We start from the raw sequence: 17,807 nt of genomic DNA, 5'->3' as shown, positions 1-17,807 counted from the left end.
AGGAAGTAGGCCAGCGCGGTAAGAGTGCGCATGCGTTGATAAAGCAAGCGCTTGTTATCATGGTAACCAGAGCATCTAGCAGCTAGACTCTAGCTGCAGGCTCTGTACACAGAGATCTCAAGAGTATTTCTACTGGGCCCTCGCGCAGTGCCGCGGTAGAACCTTGGTTACGGTCTCCCGAACCCAGCTGGGGTCTTACTTTAGGGTGATGTTTCAATTTTGGCAGAACACCCAACGGGCATTCTCGTTACCGCGGCTATCTTAAGGCCCCCTTTCTAGGGCCTTGCCTGCCAAAGGCACCAGGTCAAGATGAGATCTCCGTTTATGTGTGTGTATCTGCCTGTGTTTCTGTTTGGGATGGAAGGGTCGGGCACTGTCGCAATAGTGACCGGCAGCGTCACAATTCTCTTGGGGCCGACCCGCCCCTAGACTTTGGTGGTGTTGGGGGCGGGGGGGGGGGGGGGGGTAGAGATTGGACCTGGGAGACGGGTGTGTCATTATGTTATTTCCCTCCTCAGGAACCTCCCATGGGTTCCCAGGAGCGGGTGGAGGCGGTGACCAAAGGAATGGGGTTCTGGCGCAGCCCCAAGCAGGCCACTTACTCCGCTGGGACCTGCGAGCTCCTCAGAGGTCAGTGCGCTTAAAGGACAGGGGAAGAGTGGTAATAACAATTACCCAATGAAACTCAGGTCTCCCCCACGTCTCCTGTGACTCAGCAATTGCTATTTTCATTTTATAGATAAAAAGCCTTGGGTTCAGGTCTTACAACTTGCAAGTGGCCAAAAGTCAAAGAACTAAGACTTTTATAGTAGATAACTCCTGTGCACCCCTTAGATCACATTTTCAATTTCCTCCTCACCCACCACTACAGTGGAACCAACTATTATGTGCCCTCACACTACCGAATACCTTTTTCTTCACTGGACTCACTTTAACCTGTAGTCATATATTTAGTGTGTCCCATTGGATCAGTATCCATCTATGCTTCTAACCCAGTGAGCATCAGTGCAGGACCATTCCTATTTTGGCTCCCTATTGTAGCTCTAGTGTCTGACATATGCTTAATGAATACTTATTCATTCATTCACTCAAAACATTTTAAAAGCCCACTATGTGCTTTAGACTTTATAGGTGCCGAGGATACAGCATAAAAAAGAAAAAAACAGCAAAATTTTTGCTCTTATGGAGCTAATATTTTAGTAGGAGGGTAACAAATGACAAATGAGTAAACTCTATGGAACTTAGATGGTGATTAATGCTATAGAAAAAAATGAAGCAGGAGAGGAAGAGAGTGAGTACTCAAGTACAGAATGGGGGTAGGATGTAACACAATTTTAAATGTCTGTGGTGTGAGATGAAGGCTTGTCTGCCTGCATCTCAAGAGATCTCACTGTAGTGCTTTATCTTGCAGTGATGATGAAGGAATCCAAACTGACTAAATTCCAACAGCGCCACATAATGGACACCATGAAAAGTAAGTCAGTCCACAGAAGCCTTCCTGGGCAGAGGGATTCTGGATCATGTTTTAATGCTCTTCTATATTAAGGAATAGGAGATGTTATTTTAAAAGACAGAAATAGCATAGTATAACATTTTTTTATCTTGCCCCTTAGGAATTGGCCTTACGGGGTCTTTGTTCCTTTCTCCTAACATGGGTCCTGGCACAACAACAAGCCTCCTGCAATCCTGTTGTAGCCAACTTTCCCAAGAGATCATAGAGCAGTTGAAACTTTCAAAAAATGTCTCAAAATTGTCATGTCTGCAATCTATCCCTCCCTGTTACACACATACTATGTGAGCTCTCCAGAGGAGAGGACTATGTATATGTCTTGTTGTTTTATTTATTCATAGCTTAGCTAGAAGAAACAAGAAAATTGGCAGAACTCCACCTTAGGAAGACTATGTAAAGCATTTCCACAACTTACCTCTGACCGCACATTGTATCAATATTATTTATTTTTAAGGGAAACAAAAAGTGGAAGTATATGGGTACTAAAATCTTGAAAGCAACCTTACTTTCTGAGATTTAACTGAATCAATGTGGATCAGAACAGAAATCTCTAAAGTTGCCTTTAAGAGCCTGACCAGGCGGTGGCGCAGTGGATAGAGCATTGGACTGGGATGTGGACGGAGGACCCAGGTTCAAGACCCCGAGGTCGCCAGCTTGAGCGCGGGCTCATCTGTTTTGAGCAAAAGCTCACCATTGCTGGCTTGAGCAAGGGGTTACTCAGTTCTGCTGAAGGCCCGCGGTCAAGGCACATATGAGAAAGCAATCAATGAACAACTAAGGTGTTGCAACGAAAAACTAATGATTGATACTTCTCATCTCTCTCCATTCCTGTCTGTCTGTCCCTATCTATCCCTCTCTCTGACTCTCTCTCTGTCTCTGTAAAAATAATAATAATAATAATAAATAAAGTTGCCTTTAAGAGAGAGAATGCCAGAGCAAGCCTGCCAAGTTTTACTTGAATCTATCGAAAGCTATTCACTTCTTTGAAGATGTGCCTATCAGGAGAGCATCTGATCAACCACAGAAGCTTAGGGAAGAGAGAGTTAGAGAGGCAGATATTGGCAGTACTTGTCCAGCACTGGCTGGTGGAGGGAGACTCCATCAGGCCAGATCAGGGGTCAGATATCCTTCCTCATTATGGGCAAGGACAACTCAGGCTGCCAGAGCCTAGTTCTGTAGCACATTCGAATCATAACCCAATTCTCACACTCAGTAATATACTAATAAGTTGGTGTCCCCTGTAGCACAACTACAGAGGGACTATCGGGAATCCACTAAAAGTAAATACTAGAAGACCAAGGACTGTGTCTTCCCTGTTCACCTTGGTATCCCCAGCACCAAGGTGCTCAAACTTTATTGAAGGACTAATTGCATTAGTGGTTAGGACCACACAGGTAGCTGGTTCACCTGGCAGTGTTATTCTCCCTTAGAAGGTTTTTGGTTGTTTTTTTGTTTTGTTTTGTTTTTTGCCTCCAACATTGGTGTTCAGCCTTCCTTCTAGAATCTCCTCTTTACTTCCCTCCTCTTAACCAAATGCTACTGTTATTTTGAGCCTCAGTTTGAATTCCAAGCCATAAATTTCTCTCCTTCACCTGAACTCCCGGAATTATTCGGGCCATATTTATTTGCTGAGAATGGGCAAAAAAAAAGAGGTAGCATTTGGCAATGGAAAGGGGAAGGTCAATGGGAAGTAGTGGAAGCTCCATACTTCTCATTCCTCAGGGCAGACACCTAAGTCATTCTTGACTACTCATCTCCCAGACCCCACATCTGACCCATCAGTGAGCCCACTGCTTGACCTTCAAACCATATCCTGACTCTGACCGCCTCTGCCCTTGACCCCTCCACAACTGTATTTTCAATAGCAGCCAAGGGGATTATGTTACTTCTCTGCTCAAAAAGCCCCAATGGAGCCTGACCAGGTGGTAGTGCAGTGGATAGAGTGTCGGACTGGGACACAAAGAACCCAGGTTTGAAACCCTGAGGTCACCGCCTTAAGCGCAGGCTCATCTGGCTTGAGCGCAGGGTTGCTGGATTGAGCGTGGGGTCATAAACATGACCCTAAGGTCGCTGGCTTGAGCCCAAAGGTCGCTGGCTTGAGCCCAAGGTTTCTGGCTTGAGTAAGGGGTCACTCACTCTGCTATAGCCTCCCTGTAAAGGCACATATGAGAAAGCAATCAAGGAACAACTAGGGTGCCGCAACGAAGAATTGATGCTTCTTATCTCTCTCCTTTCCTGTCTGTCCATATTTGTCTCTCTCTCTCTCTGTCAAAAAAACCCCCACAAACAGCCTGACCAGGTGGTGGCGCAGTGGATAGAGTGTCGGACTGGGATGCAGAGGACCCAGGTTCGAGACCCCAAGGTCACCAGCTTGAGCACAGGCTCATCTAGTTTGAGCAAAGCTCACTAGCTTGGACCCAAGGTCACTGGCTTGAGTGAGGGGTTACTCGGTCTGCTGAAGGCCCGAGGTTAAGGCACATATGAGAAAGCAATCAATGAACAACTAAGGTGTTGCAACGAAAAACTGATGATTGATGCTTCTCATCTCTCTACGTTCCTGTCTGTCTGTCCCTATCTATCCCTCTCTCTGACTCTCTGTCTCTGTAAAAAAAAAAAACAAACCCACAATCAAACAAAAAAACACCCCAATGGCTTCCAACCTCATATAAATAGCCAATTTCTTCAGAGGCCTAGAAGGTCCTATACTTTTTGCCTTCCATGACATCTGACCTCTATTCTCACGACTGCCCCTTGCTCACTCTTCCTGGCATCCTAGCTCCTAGCTGTTTCTTAGACACTCCAGGCACATTCCCACGTCAGGGCCTTTGTTCTAGCTGTTCTCTCTGTCTCAGATGCTCTTCCCTTAAATAGCTGCAGAGCTGGCCCCCTCACCACTATTGGGTCTTTTCTCAAATGTTACTGTCTTCACGAGGGCTTCCCTGGATTGCTACCCTATTTAAATTGTAAATCCTGCTGTGACACATTGAACACTCTACCACATAACATACTATATATTTTATCATCTTCCACACTCCCAAATGCAGTCACCACAAAGGCAGGACTTTGTCTAACTTACCACTTTACCCCCAGTGTCCTGGGCCTGGCATGGAGTAGATGTTCATTACATATTTGAAGAAGGTTGGGAAGGTAGAATAGGTAGACAGGCCAGATCCAAAGAGTGGGTGGGGCAAACTCTGAGCTGAGCTTTAGGGTGATTGAGAGGAGGAGGAGCTAGTCAACCAGAAAGGAGGTGACACCTTGGTTGGCCTGGCAGAGGAGCGCCAAGTCTGGGCTGAGGCAGTGGGTATGATTAGTAGGGGGGACTCATGTCTATTACCATCCAAACCATCCCTCCTTATTCATGAACCAAGTAGGTTTTAGGAATCTATCAATAGAAATAAAAGTACAAATACAAAGGCTTGATGTACAAGAATGTTTATTGCAGCATTGTTTGAAGTAGTAAAAATAAAATAAAAACAGCCTGAATTTCTGAAACTGGGAGACTAGTTGAATATATAATGTAGACATTGGAAGGACTAGTACACAGCTATAAAAAATAAGTTATATCCGTGATAAACTGCTGAATCTATTATTGCATATATATAACACAGTATGATTCACTGTTTGAAAAACAAATCTTATATATGTACATATATCTTTGAACGTGTTTATATAAGCATTAATAAGAATGGACCGAGGCCCTGGCTGGTTGGCTCAGTGGTAGAGCGTCAGCCTGGCATGCAGGAGTCCAGGGTTCGATTCCTGGCCAGGGCACACAGGAGAAGCACCCATCTGCTTCTCCACCCCTCCTCCTCTCCTTCCTCTCTGTCTCTCTCTTCCCCTCCTGCAGCCAAGGCTCCACTGGAGCAAAGTTGGCCCAGGCGCTAAGGATGGCTCTATGGCCTCTGCCTCAGGCACTAGAATGGCCCTGGTTGCAACAGAGCAACGCCCCAGATGGGCAGAGCATCGCCCCCTGGTGGGCATGCCAGGTGGATCCCGATCGGGTGCATGCGGGAGTCTGTCTGACTGCCTCCCCGTTTCCAACTTCAGAAAAATACAAAAAAAAAAAAAAAGGCCCGAGACCACCAAATTGTTACCATTTCCATTGTAAAGGGGGGATTGGAGGGGAGAAGGGAAGACTCTTCTCTACTGTTAGCTTTGTTATAACAGGCAGGTACCACTTTTATAAATTGAAAAAAGCGCCAGTGGATTCCCCCCACCCCAACCCTCCCTTCTCCAGGAGGAGACATTCTGCCCCTGCACTGCAGCCCAACATCTAGCCAGAGGGTCTTGCCTCCCAAGCAGCCGGCCCCAGACATCTGCCTGCCTCCCATCCTGGCAGCCCAGTCCCACCTCAGGCCTGCCAGCCTGTGCCAGGCCAACGGGGCCTACAGCCGGGAGCAGTTCAAGCCTCGAGCCACCCGTAAGTTAGAGGGCCTCAACCAGAGCCCCTCTTCTTCCTCCCTTCATGAGGGTTGGAGGGGTGTGGGAAGATGAGTGGTGCACAGGGCAGGTGAGCACATATCTAATCAAATTCTCTGGCTGTTTGCACCAGTGCTCTTGAGCCTTGGCACATTAGCTTGGGAGCGTTCGAGGTGCAGGGGAAACCAGTTAGGTTGTCCTTTTTCAAAATTTTTCCAGAATGCTCTTTAACAATTAACTGGATTCTACCAATCTCTGACGAATGACTATCAGATCCTATGACCACTGCTCTCTCATGCTTACACAAACCGAGCTCTCTGCAGCCCAGCCTACTTCAGGGAGCCATCCATCCCCCTTCCTCCTTGGCGCTTGACATAACACTTGGCTCAGACTCTCCTACACTGCATGCAGCCTCTACACACAGGCTGCCACGTGGCAGCCAGAGTTTTCTTTGCCTTGCTCTGTACCAAAGTAGCATGTAGGTTTTGACAAAGCACCAAAGTAGCATGTAGGTTTTGACAAAGCTCTCTTCTTGGTTCTTTCAACCCCTTTTTTGGCCTATCTTGACATGAGAGGCTCAGGAGCACCCAGAATAGAAGGTGCCAGGATTACAGAAGCCCTCTCCTGTTACCCAAGTACATTGGAGCAGGCATACCCAATTGGGAACACCGATCATGAATAGGGGTGCCCTTCATGCCTTAACTAGGCCTTTTTGGGCTTTACAGGAGATCTGGAGAAGGAGAAGCGAAGACTCCAAAATATCTTTGCCACAGGAAAAGACAAAGAGGAACGGAAAAGAAAGCACCACCCTGTGCAACAGGACCCAGCCCCTGAACTGGACCGGTTTGAAGAACGTAAGCCACTGATGGGCCAGCTGTGCTGGGGAGGGGACTGTATGGAGGGGGCCCAGAATGAGGGGAGGGGTGATCCCTGAGGGCCAACTAGCAAGAAACAATGTCTGACCACAGAACTACTTCATTTCCCCGAGATGCATCCCCTGCCCCCACCACCCCTCCCAGGAGCCTGCTTGCTGGTCCCCATTGCTCTGTACAATGATGACCCTTCTCCCTGTCCAGTGGTCAAGGAGGTCCAGGAAAGGAAAGAATTCCTGGCTGACATGGAGGCCCTGGGACAGGGCAGACAGTACCGAGGGATCATCCTTACTGAAATCTCCCAGGTAGGAGAAGCAACAGGCAAGTGGGAGGGGATGCGTCCACCATAATGTGGAGAATGAGATTTGACTAGAAATAAAGGATCAGTTGTGGTTGAGGTTTGGGGAGGCCAGCTCTAGCCTGATATCACTATTGGCTCCTATAGTTTCTACCCTGATAACCAGCTTTCCCTGATATACGTTTTGCAGAAATTACGGGAAATGGAAGACATTGACCACCAGAGGAGTGAGGAACTTCGGAAGGCTCTTGTCACTGCTTAATCTGTCTCCAGAGATGGGTGTGGAGTAGCCCAACTTTGACCCCTGGAGCCTACCCCTTTGCCAAGTGGGGTCATCCCAGTTCAGCCCACTTAACCCTGCCCTTCAGCCATGTGAAAGTCATACAGGACTACTGTGGCCTAGGGAACCCAGGCATATACAGCACCCTAGAAAATGAACCAGTCAGAATGAGCGGATTCTCCTTGAGACTATGGCCAGGGAGCCTGGGTCAGCTGTGCCTCAGACCCAGTCACAGATACAGACTCATGGCTTTGAGTCTTTTCTCGGGAAGATAGGGCCCCAACACAGTGACAGCAAGGCCTGCAGCATCTTGGGCAAATGTTGAAGGGCATCCAGCAGGCCCTCTTCCCATCATGTGCACCCACTGTGTGAACCCACATGTAGTTTATGAACTTAGGAATGAATGTGATTCTTTTCTTCCTACCTGTCTTAGGACCTACTTATTTGACTTCTTACAGCCCTAGGTAAGTGTTTAGCCACTATGATTAATTGGCCAATAAAACATATCTAATGCAGGTCATTACACACCCATTTTGTCTTCAGAAGAATAAGGCTTATTAATCTAAGGTGTTAGAATTTTTCTAGCTGTTTGCATAATTCAAGTGGAAATGGGAACCGGCACTTGAGCACCCCATGGCCAGGCACTGGGGCAGGTGCTGAATCTCACTCACAGTGAATTCGCTCAATAAACCCCTGCAATGGTTTGTTATCTCTGTGTGAAAATGGAGGCTTGGCCTGACCTGTGGTGGCGCAGTGGATAAAGCGTCGACCTGGAAATGCTGAGGTCACCGGTTCGAAACCCTGGGCTTGCCTGGTCAAGGCACATATGGGAGTTGATGCTTCCAGCTCCTCCCCCCCTTCTCTCTTTCTGTCTCTCCTCTCTCTCTCTCCCTCTGTCTCTCCCTCTCCTCTCTAAAATGAATAATAAAAAAAAAAAAATTAAAAAATTAAAAAAAAAAAAAAAAAAAGAAAATGGAGGCTTACCAAGTACCAAAACCAAGGTCATTTCACCAGCAAGTAGCCTCCTCAGGATTAAAAGTTTGCTTTATGCCTTTCCACTGAACCCACAGTCCATAGGAAAAAACTCAGAGTGTTGGGAAGGATCCAGACGGAGCCTAGCTTTGGAGTTCCAATCCCAGCCTCCCAGCCTGTGCTGCGTGAACTTGAGCACCACTGCCCCCAGCCTCAGCTCCGACTGCTCGTCTGTGAGGCCCAGCTCAAAGGAGGCCTCTGTCCCCAGGAGCCGCTGCTGGCCCTAGCACACAGTACACGGCAGTCCCCATGGCTTTGGAAAACCCTGAGCCCTAGGTACTCTAGTATTCTGTCATTTTCCCATCTCCACAAATCAAAATATTTTGGAAATTCCAACCAACCCTTCCACCTGGAGGGATTCATATAATCCTACAGATCACATGCCCCAAGTTTTAGTTTGTAGGGTAAACACCTGCAGCCTCAAACAGATAAGAGAGCAGGGGCCAGGTCTAGGGCTGGTTCAGGAACATTCCATGGGAAGCCTGTGTCCACACGCCCTCCAGAACCTGAGGCCAGAGGGTGCAACATGACAGGGATAGCCACCCTCCCCCTCAGAGCCACTGCACCACCAGAGGCAGCACACTGGAGAAGCCCAGGGTGATTTCACCCTTCCCTCAATTAAAACCTGATTAGTTGCCAACATTTACAAATCACACAAACACATAATCTGGATTTCTAGCTTCTTTAGAAACTAGAAAGATCTGATGACACTGGGCCCCAGTTCCAGAGGCTATAGTGACTTAAGGAAAAACTTCCCCCTTTCATTGTGACATAGATACACCCCAGTTCACTCTTGTCCCCACCACCTGAGACTCCTGATGCTGAGATAGCCTAATGCAGTGGTCCCCAACCTTTTTTGGGCCACGGACCGGTTTAATGTCAAAAAACATTTTCACGGACCGACCTTTAGGGTGGGACGGATAAATGTATCACGTGACTGAGACAAGCGTCAAGAGTGAGTCTTAGACGGATGTAACAGAGGAAATCTGGTCATTTTTTAAAAATAAAACATCGTTCAGACTTAAATATAAATAAAACGGAAATAATGTAAGTTATTTATTCTTTCTCTGCGGACCGGTACCAGTCCATGGCCCGGGGGTTGGGGACCACTGGCCTAATGGAGCCATCCCTCAGAGCACACCCAGTCCAGTCCATGTCCTGGCCCCTGATGGTCCCAGAAGCTGGTGACCCCAGCTCCAGGTCAATAGGCACGTTTGGAAGAAGACTGGAGATCACCAGGGGCTACACGGATGCAGGAGCTACCTCTCCCTGAAGAGCAAGGAAGTCCTCCTGCCCAATGGCAGGCACTAAGGGCCAAAGCCCCTGTTGGTAGACAACCCCTATATGCCTCTCCTGAGCCACCAGAGAGGCCTGGCCACAAGGCACAGTGGAGGCAGAAAAGAAGGCAGACCTGGCAAAGGGAAAGCATCCCAAGTCTGCAGGGCTCTGGCGATGAGGTTGTTTCCATTTATTGTTGGTGAGGAAAACCCTCGTGAATTAATACAGTGTGATCTTTCCCCAGAGGTGTGATTGAGGGCAGGGGCCCCACAGATGCCCCAGAAATAGCTTATAGACCAAGAGCTGCTGGGTACAATCCCTAGAGAAAAGGCATTGTCCCCATTGGCTCCTCCCAGTGGGGTGAGTGGCCATCAGTCCTTTGGTGGGTATAAGTCTGGAAAGAATGAACAGAGCAACAGAGTGTGAGGGGACTGGCAATGACCACACACAGGCATGGGCCCACCAGCCCCTCCTGGGGCGGGAGCCTCAGTGAGGCATCAGACTACAGTGTGTTAAAGAATCAGGATTAGCACCTACATAAAGTGAACCCCCCCTTCAGTTGACCAGGGACCAGAATGGCAACCAGGGCCTGCCTTCCAGAGACCCTTGTTGGGAGACTCAGCACAAAGGCACCCACCCACCCGGTGTGGCCATCATCGCCCTCTGTCCTGGTGAGGTTTCCTACAGAGCAAGGAAAGATGAGGAAAGCACCTCCTAGAACTTCAAGAGACAGAGGGAGGGGTTTTGTCCATCAGACCCATTCACGTCTGAGGACATAGTCACTAACCAAACTTAGAGACTTCATAAATAGAGCTCCTGAGTGAGGAGAAATAGACTCGGGTCCCCCTGCCCTGGAAAGGAAGACAGGGGCTCAGAGCCAGCGCCAGGAGGAGCCAGTGCAGCCAAGCCTGCTCTCTGGCCTGCCAAGAGGAGCAGAACTGGAGAGGCAGGAGACCCAGGGGCAGACCTCATGAGTGGAAGGAACCTCGGGTCAGAACTCTGACAACTAAGAATCCCATCTGGACATAGCACAGAGGGAAGGACCAGGGAGCTCCCATCACAGCAGGGGCTGGGTGGGGTGAGGTGCAGGTGAGCTCAGCCACTGCCGCTCCCTGGACCCAGGACCCTGCTTGCTCCTTGGGTTCATCGCAGCATCTAGAGTCATCAGAACCAGATCGGACAGGGCTGAGTCAGGATGGGGTGGGTGCAAGTCCCCTCGCTGTTAGCTCTTGTCCCCGGGGGACTTGCTCTTGGTGTCACGCTTGTTTCCTAGCAGCTTCAGCACCTTCATGGTCTTGAACTTCCCCTTCTTCCTGCCCTCGGATTCAGCCTCCTTCTGGAACTCTGCAGGAGAGAAAGGGGAGTCTTACCAACATGGGGATGAGGCAGGCCACAGGTAGGGACAGAGGCTTGGGATGCCAGCCCCCAGGGGCTTGGCACAGCTCCAGCACTGCCTGCCGGGAGCCCTGGGCAGGTCACTTCAGCTCTCTGAGCCTCTGGTTCTTTGCCTATAGGATGGGACCCACACCCTCTCCCAGTGTTTTGACAAGGATCTAAGATAAAGCAATGTGAGAACACTCTGGGAACTCTATATAAAGTATGGCATAAATCGATCTTTAAAAGGCTGATTCCCTAGGCTGGTGCTCATAGCTCTGTGAGTTACAGCACAAACACTGCCTCTCTGAACTGAAAGAAACCTCAGAAATCATCTCCTGGCCCCTAATTTTATAGACAGAAATATGTGGGTTTGAAATGGACTAAGTAGGTGCCATGCCCTGGCGAAATGCTTTACACACATTATCCCAGTAGTCCCCAGCACACATCTGGGAGGTGGGGCCTCTATCACCCCCATTCTGCAGACCAGGAAAGGCCTAGAGGGCTCAAGTGGCTGGCTCAAGTCACCCTCTAATAAACACCAGAGCTGGCACTGGAACCCAAGCAGTCTGACTGGAGTCCAGGCTTAACCACAAGGCCATAAAATGAATCACGGGTGGAACCAAGATTAAACCCAGGTCTCCTGACTCCCAGTCCAGTGCTCTTTTAACTGCTCCAGGCACTATCTTATCTCTGGTAGGTACTGCTATATGAGCCCACAGACTTTTCCAAGATCAGCTGCAGATCAAGGAGGAATGCAGAGCTTAAGGCAAACCACCCTGGGAAAATGCTCACTGTACACCAACCAGTCTTCCCTAGGGGCACCAGAGCATCCCACACCCACCCTCCGAGCCCAGACACAGCTTTTCTGGCTACAGGCTGACCTGTCTTGCAGTGCATGGCCTTCCCAAGGGAACAGAAGTTGGGGGGTGGCACACACCCTCCCTGCAGAGCCTCTTCAACCCTCTGTTCAACCTGTCCCCCACCTTCCAGCAGTTCAAATGGGGGCCAGAGCTCCAGGAGAGGCCTCACCTTTCTTCCTGATCATGGCTTCCAACATCTTATCTTCCTCTTCCTCCCTGAAAAGAGAAAAGGAAGCTGAATGTCCCACAGGAGGAAGGACCAGAAAGTTTCTCAGTCCCTTCCAGCCTCTGACTCCACACAGGGTGAACAAAAGTGCATTGGGATCGCTAGCAGTGAGGGCAGGGCTGGCCTCGACTGCTCTGGGCCCTTCCCCTAGGAACCCCCAGGGGAACCCCTAATCCAGCCATGTCACCTCTGCCGGTCCTCATCCAGGCAGTTGACAATGGCATTGCGCTGCTCGATGAGGGTCACAATCTCCTGCATCAGCACCTTCTCGCGGCCCCGGTCCTCCTCTGTCCAGTCCTTCTCTGCCCAAGGAGAAAAGTTAGGGCTGTGAGTGGTAGGAAAACCCTCCTGCCTTCCCAAGAAGCCAGAAAGCAACACCTAAGTGCTAAGTTCGAGCCAGCCCCATGCTAGAGGACACTAAGGAGGAGCCCAGATGGGTGGGGATTCTAAGTTTTTGGAAAAATGAAGGTTATTTATTTTTTTTAATTATTTTTATTTATTTATTCATTTTTTTAGAGGGGGGAGAGAGAGAGAGAGAGAAGGGGGGAGGAGCAGGAAGCTTCAACTCCCATATGTGCCTTGACCAGGCAAGCCCAGGGTTTTGAACCAGCAACCTCAGCATTCCAGGTCGATGCTTTATCCACTGCGCCACCACAGGTCAGGCAAAATGAAGGTTATTACAGAAGAGACCAAGGTTCCTAGGCTGTCTACCAAAAATACCACCCTTTAAGGGGGCCCTGGAAGGGCGCACAAGACCTGATCTGAGAACAGAGACCAGCGCACGGCACATGGCTTCCTGCTTCCATTCTTTCATTCATTCAATAAATGTTCATGCTGATTTCCTAGAGGAGGCAGGATTCAGGCTGGGCCATCTGAGAGCCTCCAAGAGGGCGCTGGCCAGAGTAGGGCAGGGGTTGGGAAAGAACAGAGAACCCCAGAGGTCCTCATGCAGAAGCAACATCACCCAAGTGGCATACTGGAATATGAATGCCACGAAGGAGGGCAGACTAGAGGGGACCCTAGGGATAAGGAACACAGCCAGGAGGTGTCTCTGATGTCAGACACCTGCTGCTCCTCCAGTCTTCTCTCAAGAATCTTCAAGCCTAACCAGGCGGTGGCGCAGTGGATAGAGTGTCGGACTGGGATGCAGAAGACCCAGGTTCGAGACCCCGAGGTCACCAGCTTGAGCAAGGGCTCATCTGGTTTGAGCAAGGGCTCATCTGGTTTGAGCAAAAGCTCACCAACTTACTCGGTCTGCTGAAGGCCCGCGGTCAAGGCACATAAGAGAAAGCAATCAATGAACAACTAAGGTGTTGCAATGCGCAACGAAAAACTAATGATTGATGCTTCTCATCTCTCCGTTCCTGTCTGTCTGTCCCTGTCTATCCCTCTCTCTGACTCTCTCTCTGTCTCTGTAAAAAAAAAAAAAAAATCTTCAAGGACCACCCTCAAGGCCCACATGCCCCTTGGTATTCCTCTCACACAGCCCATAAACTGCCAGGGAATGGGTGCCCACACTTGCTTGACCTTTCCTCCACACCTCTGCCACTCCATGTTTTGAAATAAGTATCCTGAGGCTACCTCAGCCATGCCCCAAATTCCCACCACCTCACCTTGCCACAACTCAGGAGCAGATGGCCCAGCATAGTTCTGGGGACAACATGGGCTTCAGAGTAACCACTCCCAGATCAAATCAAACTTTGCCACTTCCCAAATCTGGGGCCTCAGTAAATTAGGTCACCAATCTACATGTGGGGGAACTGAGGCTCAGGGAAGTTCAGTCCTTGACCAGTGCCACACAGCAAAAATGTAGCCAGTATGTGAAACTGGACAACCTGTCACACCAAGCTATAGCCTAATGGGTCTCCAAACCACTTGGGGCCTTATAACCAGTCTCACCCTGCAAAAGCAACAAACTCAGCCACCATGCCAAGGGCTGAGAAGCAATACAATAAGGGTGTTGCTGTGGCTCCCTCTGAGTGGCAGCTACGCCCCAGCCTCCCAGGAGATTTCAGAGTGTCTACTGATAGCAATAGAAGGCTGGGACCTTCCAAGGCTTCCCCAGAGACACTCAGGCCTCTGGGTCTCACCCCATCTCCCATCTTCCCCAGTCAATGGAGAGTCAGGGCCACCGTCCCAGCTGGCAGGAGGGGCTGTGTCTACAGGGACGGGCCAGGCCAAAGACACAGTAGAAGCCCTGGCCCACCACCAATGGGCAGACTGCACCTCTCTGGCTCTCCATTTCCTCATCTGTTAAATGAAAATAATGATGCCCACCACCTGGGCCACAGGACATGGTCAAAAGCCCTGGCTCCTGCCCTAAACACTGTCCAGTCCTGCGGTCTCTCTCAGCCTGTGGTTGTGGCCATGACATGGCCACTAGCCCCCACTCAACCACATAACCATCAACTGTCAGCCATCAGAGGCCACAGTGTTTCCACATCTACTGTCTCCTGGTCCCAGGAATACCCCATGAGGTAGCTACTGGTCTTATACTTGACGTCTTTGAGGCTCAGTGAGGCTGAGAAACTTGCCTTCCTTCCCTGTCCCCTGCCCCCAGCACATTAGCAGCAAAACACAGAATTGTATGGCTCTACACCCAGTCCCTCAAACTGCCCCTTCACCACTCTGAGCTGGTCCTCTCCCTCCCTCCTAGATTCATTCCGAGTCTGCTGTGCAGGGAATCCCTCTACCTTCCCCTCCACTGCCAGTAACATCCTGCCATGCTTTTTGGCCTCATGGCTGTGATCCCAGAGCTGCCTCTGGTCAGGTAACTGCTGTAATTTACTTATTGGAGCAGCCCTGGGCTCTGGAGCCTGAGACCTTCCCCCCTGGGACCTGCCCACCCATGTGTTCCAGGAGAGGGAGCAGACACAGGTGTTCAGTTCCTGAGCCTGGTGCTTCTGTGAGCCAGTCATCTCTGACACCATGTGTGTCCACACTCCCACCATGGCTCAAGCCTATTTATCACCTGTTACAACCCAGATGGCTCCTCCAGGCCCTCTCCTCTGGCCCTGTTCCGAGAATCGGTGTGTCCCCATCAGGGCTCTGTCCGTCCACTGCCCAATGTAGAAGGGAAGAACTTGGCCCGCTCCCCTCTATTGCCAGGCCCTGGGGCAGGTGCCCAGGGAGTGCATGAGGCTGCACTGACCTGGCTTGTTGAGAAGGCACCGGAGCTCATACTCCACATCGGCCTGACGCTGCTCCAGGTTCTGCTGCTTGAAGCTAGAGGGTGGGAATAAGCCGACTATTAATTCAGCCCATGCAAGGCTGCCCTGGCCTGTGCTGTCAGTGGTGAGAGAAGGAAGACAGGGAGTCTCTCCCTTCTAAGTTGTACAGGTTGCAGGGAGGGGCACAGGGCCGAGGGGAGGAGGACTCACACATAGATGAGCTCGGACTCCCGCCGCACCAGCAGGTGCTTCTCGTGGATGAGCTTGAACCAGTCCACCAGCATGTCGTCCTCACGGCCCTCTGGAAGCCAGGTGCCCACTGAGGTCAGGGTTGGCAGCAGTACCCATTCTCAAAGGAGCCACGGAGGCTCCCCTGAGTGAGAGGCTCCTGCCGCCCCTAGGTCCCACCCGCCAGGCCTTCCCAGCAGCTCTCGAACCATTCATTCCGCCACGCAGCTTCTCCTCTAGCATAACGCCGCGGAGTTCCAGGGCATCCAGCTGGCGCTCAATGGTGTCCACCTCTCCATGGATGTCCTCCTCGGGGATGTACTGATCAGCCTGAACCTGCCCAACAGCACCCGCTCACCTGAAGAACAGCCCACCTCTCCCTCCCGCCTGCTGCCTGGAGCTTCATTTCTCTGGCCAGCACTGGCCACCACCTGGGGCCTGAGCTCTATTCTACACTCTACCGGCCAGATGCAGGGACCCAGGGTAGGGAAGGGTAGGCGTGGGTATAGTCACAATCCCTCCATGCCCCTGACCCTAGCATCAGCAGGCACACCCAGAGGAAGGCATAACTTCCTGCCTCTCATGGCAACACTGCCACCTTCTCTGCCACTCCATACAGGACACCACAATGTGAGAGAGGGACCTTATTATAGAGATAAACTTGAGAACACTCTCCTCTATTTAACCAGAGGTATGTCATGCGAGTGCTATGACCTCTGAACTATAAATAATAAGTTAAATACACCACCCATTGCACCTGTTTGAGAATGGCTGATCAGTCTGAAATCCCCCTGGTTGCAAGTTAAACCTTCCGGCTGGGCCACCCAAGTGCCCCTTTACCAACATCTGAGAGCAGCTACCCAGATAGCCCATCCTCTTCAAGTGTCCCATGGGGAGCATAAGGCTTCCAAGGACTGGCCCGGACCCAGGCAGTCTAGAAGCTCCCAGCTGGTACCTTGCGCTTGATGAGTGGGAAGCCATGTCCTGGAGCAGGCGGCCTTGCTGGCTTGGATCCCTTGGTGGCTTTCTTTGTGGCTGGGGACGCGGTAGGTGATGCCTTCCGGTTAAAAGGATTCTCCTTGCAGGAAGACTAAAGGCAGGGTGACATGACAGAGGATAAGTCTGGGGAGAGAGCAGTAAGACACTGGCTGCCTGAGCGCATGGGACTTTGGAAAGCAGGCTGGACCCCAGGGGAGAGGGAAGAGGGCCTGGGCAGAAAGGGACCTGCCAGCATTCAGTCTCTCGTGCATTCAGTCATTCAGCACACATTCCCACTCCCAGCACCTCCCCTTGGCAGTTGCTGCCCTGTGGACTTGTATACATTCTTTTTTTTTTTCTGAAGTTGGAAACAGGGAGGCAAACAGACTCCCACATGCGCCCGACTGGGATCCACATGGCATGCCCACCAGGGGGCGATGTTCTGCCCATCTGAGGCCTTGCTCTGTTGCAACCAGAGCCATTCTAGCACCTGAGGTGGAGGCCACAGAGCCATCCTCAGTGCCCGGGCCAACTCTGCTCCAATGGAGCCCTGGCTGTGGGAGGGGAAGAGAGAGACAGAGAGGAAGGGGGGGGGGAGGGGTGGAGAAGCAGATGGGCACTTCTTCTGTGTGCTCTGGCCGGGAATCAAACCCAGGACTCCCGCACGCCAGGCCGACACTCTACCACTGAGCCAACCGGCCAGGGCCTATACATTCTTGTTTAATTCTCAGAGCTGCTCGCAAAGCGCTCACTTTATAGCTGAAACTCAAGTTTAGGGAGGTTGGATAATTGGCTCAAGGTCATGTACTTCCCAAGGGCCCAAGCAAGGGTGAGAATCGTCTCAGGGCAGGGCAGCCATCCAGCACTGGGGGCAGTAGTCAGGACATGTTGTTTAGGGCCAGACAGAGCTATAGCAGCTCATTCAGACCTTATAACCTCCATTTTCCCAGGGGGACTCTCAGGCTCAGAGAGGAACAGCTCCATGGTGGTAAGGAAGTATGAAAGCAGGGCTCCCATCCTCCATGTGGCCAGCAGATGGGGGAGAAGAGCAGTTACCTCCCTGCCCAGGAAAGACCTCCATCCTCTGCTGGCCCCCTTCTGCACCCAGAGCCCCATAGCTTTCTGGCTCTCTGGGGAGAGCCCAGTTCTCTTGAGACCAGCACAGCCAGGCAGCCCCAGTACTCCAACCACCTTCCCCAAGTCCTTGGAAACAGAGGAGTCATCATGAAGAGGCCTCTCTTGCGGCTAGACATGGAGTACTCCCAGAGTTTTTGCC

General features: G+C 50.9%; 2 protein-coding genes across 3 annotated transcripts in view; one reads left to right on the top strand and one right to left on the bottom strand.

Annotated features, from left to right (window-relative positions):
• The first annotated feature begins 42 nt into the window (after positions 1–42).
• On the top strand, positions 43–7,897 carry C1H22orf23 (chromosome 1 C22orf23 homolog). 2 transcript variants are annotated; one of them, XM_066358378.1, is made up of 7 exons: positions 43–303; positions 519–630; positions 1,412–1,474; positions 5,751–5,933; positions 6,658–6,786; positions 7,009–7,109; positions 7,293–7,897. In XM_066358378.1, exons 2-7 carry the CDS (start codon positions 528–530, stop codon positions 7,362–7,364), a joined length of 651 nt encoding a protein of 216 aa, XP_066214475.1. In that variant the 5' UTR covers positions 43–303; positions 519–527; the 3' UTR covers positions 7,365–7,897. The 2 variants fall into 2 exon arrangements, with proteins under 2 accessions (XP_066214475.1, XP_066214474.1); XM_066358377.1 differs by having other exon boundaries at positions 43–328.
• Positions 7,898–9,082: 1,185 nt separating this feature from the next.
• The window catches only part of MICALL1 (MICAL like 1), a 29,072-nt gene continuing 20,347 nt past the window's right edge, over positions 9,083–17,807 (bottom strand). Inside the window, exons 10-16 of the mRNA XM_066358369.1 lie at positions 16,509–16,643; positions 15,763–15,889; positions 15,536–15,626; positions 15,307–15,380; positions 12,343–12,457; positions 12,099–12,145; positions 9,083–11,036 (exon numbers count right to left, since the gene is read on the bottom strand). Coding sequence (XP_066214466.1) covers positions 10,915–11,036; positions 12,099–12,145; positions 12,343–12,457; positions 15,307–15,380; positions 15,536–15,626; positions 15,763–15,889; positions 16,509–16,643 — 711 coding nt within the window. The 3' untranslated portion in view covers positions 9,083–10,914. The remainder of the gene's footprint in view (positions 11,037–12,098; positions 12,146–12,342; positions 12,458–15,306; positions 15,381–15,535; positions 15,627–15,762; positions 15,890–16,508; positions 16,644–17,807) is intronic.

This window comes from Saccopteryx leptura, chromosome 1 (genome assembly GCF_036850995.1).
Source record: "Saccopteryx leptura isolate mSacLep1 chromosome 1, mSacLep1_pri_phased_curated, whole genome shotgun sequence".
NCBI lineage: Eukaryota > Metazoa > Chordata > Mammalia > Chiroptera > Emballonuridae > Saccopteryx > Saccopteryx leptura.
Note: the sequence above shows the minus strand (reverse complement) of the source record. Positions and strands in the feature narration are given on the sequence as shown.

Excerpts from the sequence above, each read along its gene's own strand:
- C1H22orf23 (XM_066358378.1), top strand. The coding sequence starts at position 528 with ATGGGTTCCCAGGAGCGGGTGGAGGCGGTGACCAAAGGAATGGGGTTC. Across the intron at positions 631-1,411 it reads GACCTGCGAGCTCCTCAGAG|TGATGATGAAGGAATCCAAA; the intron begins GTCAGTGCGCTT and ends TTTATCTTGCAG. Across the intron at positions 7,110-7,292 it reads TCCTTACTGAAATCTCCCAG|AAATTACGGGAAATGGAAGA; the intron begins GTAGGAGAAGCA and ends TACGTTTTGCAG.